Source organism: Formica exsecta, unplaced genomic scaffold (genome assembly GCF_003651465.1).
Source record: "Formica exsecta isolate Colony F162 unplaced genomic scaffold, ASM365146v1 scaffold38, whole genome shotgun sequence".
Classification (NCBI taxonomy): domain Eukaryota; kingdom Metazoa; phylum Arthropoda; class Insecta; order Hymenoptera; family Formicidae; genus Formica; species Formica exsecta.
Window position 1 is genome coordinate 1,951,308 of NW_021851042.1, and position 6,423 is coordinate 1,957,730.

The window sequence follows — 6,423 nt, forward strand, 5'->3', positions numbered from 1 at the left end:
CCTCCCCCCTCCTCCAATCCACCGTCTTTCACAGTACCCGCGGGTCTTTCTTCCTCTTCGTCTCTTTCTCTCTACGTTTGATCTCGCCAATCGACCTCTCTGTCGCATCCAGATCCGAAACTTCGTTGATCTTCAAGAACGCATCCTCTGGTCAGATAGTACCGTTTCTGATACGTTGGCAAGGCCCTTCTACGTTCAAGTTCCGAAAGTCACGTCGATTGATCGAGATCCCAAATCGCCTTCTTCTCCTCGTCTTCCCGGAAACGATTAAATGATAGATATATCGATATTGTGTTTACGCATTTTCGGAGTAAGAGTACATACGTCGCCGTCAATTTCCACTTTATCTCATTATTCGCGCCGTGATATTCCGTGATAGAAATTGCAGTCGTAATTGTACGGCAATGTAAAATAGGCTGAAGAGCGGACCGTGAGTATCCTTATATGTAGGTCGTCACGCGGGAATTAGCACTAACTGACTTTACATTAAGCACAAATTTATTCACGTGAAAGTACTAATATCGCTACTTTCTTCGGTGGCGCGTAAACAATTTAGAACAGTGCGTAGACGATACCCGTATTTACGGTATCGCATGCGTTGTTATTACGAGGTAGTTATTAACCATTTAAAGTACTTGCTCCTCTCATTATTTGCGAGTTCTGACGAATGTATCATTTCGACGACTGGTTTCATTCATCCATGCAGCTTCATTGCTTTTTTAATGACCCATCTCATTTTCCTTAAATGAGCCGTATGCAGAGAGAAGTTAATTGCTAGGCAAAAAGCCACAGAATCACGTGTGAGCGTGGACGAAAAAAGAGGTGGCGAGAAAGAAAGGTGAAAACTTTCGTTTCATTCATTCACACGTGCTTCCAGCGCGCAAGGTGCAAAACTTCTTTTTTCTCTTTCTCCTCCGTACTGCATTTCGTGCTTACAACGATACAGAAAAAAGCAAGATAGACCATAGGTTTTACCCGCATAACGACATATAACAATTATGCATAACAGCTGTGCAAAATCATATACCTGCATATATGTATGTTTCGCTTATTTTTTGCATTGTACCTAAAAGAAGAGAATATGCTCTAATGATGTAGATAATCAATGAATATAAAGACAGAAACGAGTTTCGTCAATCGTAACTTTCTTCCTCTGTCGCTTTTTTACTTTGCCTTCGATCGCTTCGTATAAGCATCAACGAAGCGATCGACGCACAGATGGAACGACAAACAGAGATGGTAGAACGTGGCGAGAAGCAACACGGGGAGAAGCAGAACGAGCAGGAGATCGAGAACTCTCAGGTACGAAGGCTTCACTTCGTGGGGGCCTTGACCTGACCTCGATCCTCGGACGAGTTCACTCTCGCCGGCGTCGACGAGAGGAAAGTGTTCCATCACCAGGAGCGCTCGTGGCTACCACTCGGCTCAATGTATCGCCGGATTAGCGTCTTAGTTTGCGATGCTGTGTGTTTACGCGATCCGATTTGCCGTATATATGTAATACATATACGAAGGGGACGGTAAAACTTTCAGATTCTTGCTCGATTGTCGTAAGTGAGGCATGTGGATGCCGACGCGTCTGCAATATAAAATCTGATGCGCGAATAGAATAAATGTGTGATACATAGAGAAAAAAACATTGCGGAAACAAAGTGAAAGTTTCTTGAGATCCGCTGTATATTATATATCATGTCGCGAGAGGATCAAAGATAATTGAGAGAAGGAAAGCAACAGTATTATATGTATATGTATACTAATACATATATATATAATATATTACGATAATTTACGAAATCTTTTTTAATTTTTAGCATTTTCAGATTTTTAGCATTTTCAGATTTACATTTTTTATAGAACTTTTGTCAATTAAAGAAAAAAATTACACATTAAATATTAATATTCAAGATATTAAGACATACAAAATACTTTCAAAATTTTAAATATGTTACATGGACAGCAAAAATGCTTTAAAGATCTCTAAGAAACTTTAATCTTTTAATCAAGTAGATTCGAAAGTTTTCTCGATTTTAATATTCATTAGATTGTTTTTTAGCGTCACATTCGTTTGACTACTTTGTCGTGTGTTAAAATACCGTTGCGTTTCCGCAAATTCTTCGATAAGACACGTGAGAACGTAATCTGGACCGATGCAGAGATTCGGTTGACCACCTTCGGGCCCGCACAGGCGGGCAGCGCGGAGAAAGTCAGCCGCGCATCTTTTCCTCGCGCAAGGATACACCGGCAGAGCATAATAAAATACTTTTGGGTATGTCTCCTCTATTTTTTCATCTTTTTTTTTTCTAGGCAAGAAATCTTTGGGTCACGATGACGCGGAGGAGAGGCCAGGCGGGGCAAGGCGCGGCTCGTACTCCTGGAAGAAGTCTGGCTTAGGCCCAACTCACACATATAATCGGTCCACGTCGATGCGTCCACGCACATTCCTTGTGAAAAACCGTTAAACGTTCCGTGCGACAGCCATTGGAATACATTAATTTCAAAGACCATTGACTAGTTGTAGTATCGGCCAGCGCTGACACCGTATACCGTCCAGAAGAAGAGGATTTTAATTTGCGTTTCTAGCTTTTAGAATTAATAAATGAATGGAACAGGAAGCAATGAGAAAATTTAAGGTGAACAAGAGAAATGAAGAATCGATAGGAATGCAGTATCACGAGATACTTAATCCAAAAGTAACTGTTATTAGCCGAAATCGGGACGTATTATATGGCGAGAATATATGGCGGTTTAAAATTATACTAAAAGATGCGACCCCGATAACGCGAAAATTCCAAGAAACCTTTGACCAGACGAGCAATGGTAAAAGTGTTGCGATTTCATATAATAATAAATCGTGCTGGCTGATAGCTGGTGATCGCGCAAGTGTTTAAGCTATCGCAGGCTCGTATAATATTATAAGCACGTTGAAAAGTTGTGTGGAGGTGTATGAACGAAGCATTATCTATACATGATAGTATAGAAGTATCCTGTGTAATATACCTTGTCGAAAGCGAAATCATAAGCCAACTTATCCCAAGTGCTTGGCCAAATAAAACGCGTCGTTTCTCTCTATCAGTACGATATGAGATTCTTCGTTGACGCGACATTTTTTAAAGCATATTTCAAAGATTTCCGGAATAAATTATTTATAACTCGCAATGCATTTATAGTGCATAATCATGTAAGAGAAAGAGGGAGAAGGAGAGAGATACACAATTCAATAATAAAAATAAATGTCGCGACACAGTCTCTTATCTTGTCCTAGAAACTAATTATGACAAGTGACTCAATTGAACAAGTCATTTCAAGAATCACCTGGAGAGACGCCAAATAATATATGCTACCGCAGATAATTCATCTTTAATGCATAAGCATTGCACATGTGTCCCTCTTTGAAAGTCCTGACAAGTAGGCAATTTCTGTCGCAGCTGCTGTATCTTCACCGATATATTTAACATGTAAAAAGGAGATATAATATCTAAATCCTTTTACGAGAGCAGTTTCTTGTAGATTTCCCGGATTATTTATGTGCATAGAGCGAAATCGTTAAATCAATAAAAATTGCGAGACCTGGTGCATGATAACATACCGATTGTACAAGATTCGTGTTATTATCTCCGTTTTTGATCTAAATTTTTAAAGAACACCCACATTCCACCTTCTATCGTTTGGTATCGGTACTTTTGGTGCCTTTGACCCGTCGAAACGTCTCCCTCGATTTGATCGTGCTCCGATCTCGTCCGGAGGAAGAGGCCAGTGGTGCGTAGGCACCATCATCTTTCTCTCGTTTTTTTCTTTCTCTTTCTCTCTTCTTTCTTTCTCGTTTTCTCCCTCTCGCATTCTCGCGCGCGCGCATGTATGTGCGTTTTACGCATACGCACAGGGCGGGTTTGTCGGGAGCCAACACACCCGTTGTGTACATAAACGACTTAAGTAAGTAAGTACACACAGGCACAGGAGAGGAGAACCAATGGAGAAGGATCGGTGGTGTGCAGGCCGCGTCAACGAGAGACGCACACGACACGAACGGAATGACCGCCTGAAGGAGAACCAATAGCTCGTATGGATTGTAACCCGGCGGGGGCCACCCGGTGGGGGCCATCAAAATTTCAAAAACGTACGCGGGCCCCTTTCGCGACGAGGATAAAAGGCAGCAATCGTGATTCTTTCGGGCAGTGTCGATACGATCGCCGTACTCGTTCGAGCGTTAACGTGCAAGAGACGGAAAAGGGAGACGAGAGTAGAAGCGAAGGAGAGGAAGTGAAGAAGAGCAGTTTCGACAAGTTGGAGTAATCGGTTCGATTTCGTCGGTCCTCTTTCGTCGCCCGGAAAATTTGAAAGAATTAACATCAACATGTACAAATTCGCAATCATCAGCGCACTCTTCGTGGTATCCACTCTCGCTGCACCGGCGTCGCAGGACGCGGCGGCGTCACCGCCACCGTCGGTCCTCGAGGAAGCCCTCGACGTGTATGCTTCTTGTGCCGGGGAATCGAGCATCCCGGTGTGTCTCAAGCTCAAGGCCCTACGCTATGTCGACCGAGTCGTCCGTTCGACTGACATCGAAGTCGTCGACGGATTCAAGATCGTGCAGACCGAGGAGGCTAAAAACAGGTAAGGGACAGCGAGGATTTACTCGGAATAGTGATCGTTACATTTTACGGTGATCGAGCATTAAAACGAGGATAGTCGACATCGAGTGAAATTGAGACGTGAGAAACGCGGCAGGTGATTCGTGTGGTGAACGCGTGAAATCGTATTTAAATCGTATTGCATTATACTTTTTATACTATGCCAAAGTGTATGATATCATCTGTACATAGTATATTAACGTAGATAAAGCGATTATTACACGATTGGATTGGATTATTTAACCCCTTTATAAAATTCAATAATTTTGAGATTTTAGTTCATTTAAAATATAATTAAAATGAGAGATAATTCATAAATTTATTATTCAAACGATGAACTGTTTGGAATTAACTCTCTTCAATCTCACTTTATTACTTTAATCAATAAACGATGTAATGCTACTTTACACTCTGCAAAAGACTTAAATGTCCAATCATAAAATTAGCATAGAAAGTTGTTAACGAACGTCGGAGGATATTTCGAAACGCTCATGCAAATTATAAGCGCATACTTCTTTTTTTCAGCCGGGCTGACAATGCAAGGTCTCTTAATGACATTGAAAATACCTTGCCAGCTGAGACCGAAGCCAAAGAAGCTGCAATTGATCAGGCCCTTGTCGACAGAGCTGCTAAGTTTTTATCTACACACACTGTTGAATTGAGCTTTCCGGAAGACGTTGCCCGTTCCTTTGACGAAGGTAATATTAAATTGAATTAAAAGAAAAACATGTATATACATATATTTTTTTTTTAAACAATATATTATAAGTAACAAATTTATATATATTTTAAATATATAAAAAGATATTTTTGAACTTTAAACTATAAGATTTCGTCATATCATATACTTTTGATAAACTGAAATACGTGTATATATTATTTTAATATCAAAGATGGAAGAAATTTGAAGATGCACATTATAAAAAATTATACATGCACATTATTAAAAAAAAATCAGAAGACTTATGTTTTGGAATTTTGTTCATGTTTCAGCTCGTGGTAAGAAGAAGAAGATCGTTAAATCTCTGTTGCCCATCCTTCTTCTCCTGAAACTTAAGGCTGCTGCCCTTATCCCGATTGCTCTTGGTGCTTTGGCTTTGATCGCTGTTAAGGCCCTCATCATCGGCAAGATTGCTCTCGTCATCAGCTTGATCATCGCCCTGCAGAAATTGCTCGCTTACAAGAGCCAAAGTTATGAGGTAGTCGCTCATCCCGTCCACGATTACGGACACGAGGTGCACCACGATCATCACGGCTGGGCGAGATCGGCGGCCGGCTCTGATCTCGCGTATAACGCGTACAAACCCGCTGAATAGCCCAGTGTCATGTACAACCTCTCTTCCTTCTAACTTTCTACCTTCATTCGCCAAAGTGATCGTCGTTAACCCGGCGATCACATCTGAGGGAGGCGTGGCTCAACTTCTCAGGGATTCTCTCGACAAGCTCGACTCGACAACACGGACACTTGTCGATGCAACAACGACTAGATCGGACGCAATTCTACGCGGACAGGCAAATTACGACTGTTAAACGAGGACGATTATCAGATTTTTTGTGCGGACTGTATTTTTAACCGTACGTGACTCGACGACTCGACAATGCCGAAGCCGACAATCGATAGAGATGCTATCAATCGCCATAGATGAAAGTTCGACGTACATCACGGTGATTTTATGACGGAACTCACCATTTTATCAAACATGACGAAAGACGGTATCCAAGAGATTATGAGAATCTCGAGATTTTAAAAATAGTGGAACCTGATAGAATGATAGAAATCACGCCTCCTCGATCA

The 6,423-nt window shown here is 41.4% G+C and overlaps 1 protein-coding gene across 1 annotated transcript; it reads left to right on the plus strand.

Annotated features, from left to right (window-relative positions):
- Positions 1 to 4,285: 4,285 nt before the first annotated feature.
- Positions 4,286 to 6,346, plus strand: LOC115239395. Its single transcript, XM_029813896.1, has 3 exons — positions 4,286 to 4,611; positions 5,154 to 5,326; positions 5,622 to 6,346. Exons 1-3 carry the CDS (start codon positions 4,352 to 4,354, stop codon positions 5,942 to 5,944), a joined length of 756 nt encoding a protein of 251 aa, XP_029669756.1. The 5' UTR covers positions 4,286 to 4,351; the 3' UTR covers positions 5,945 to 6,346.
- The last annotated feature ends 77 nt before the right edge of the window (positions 6,347 to 6,423 follow it).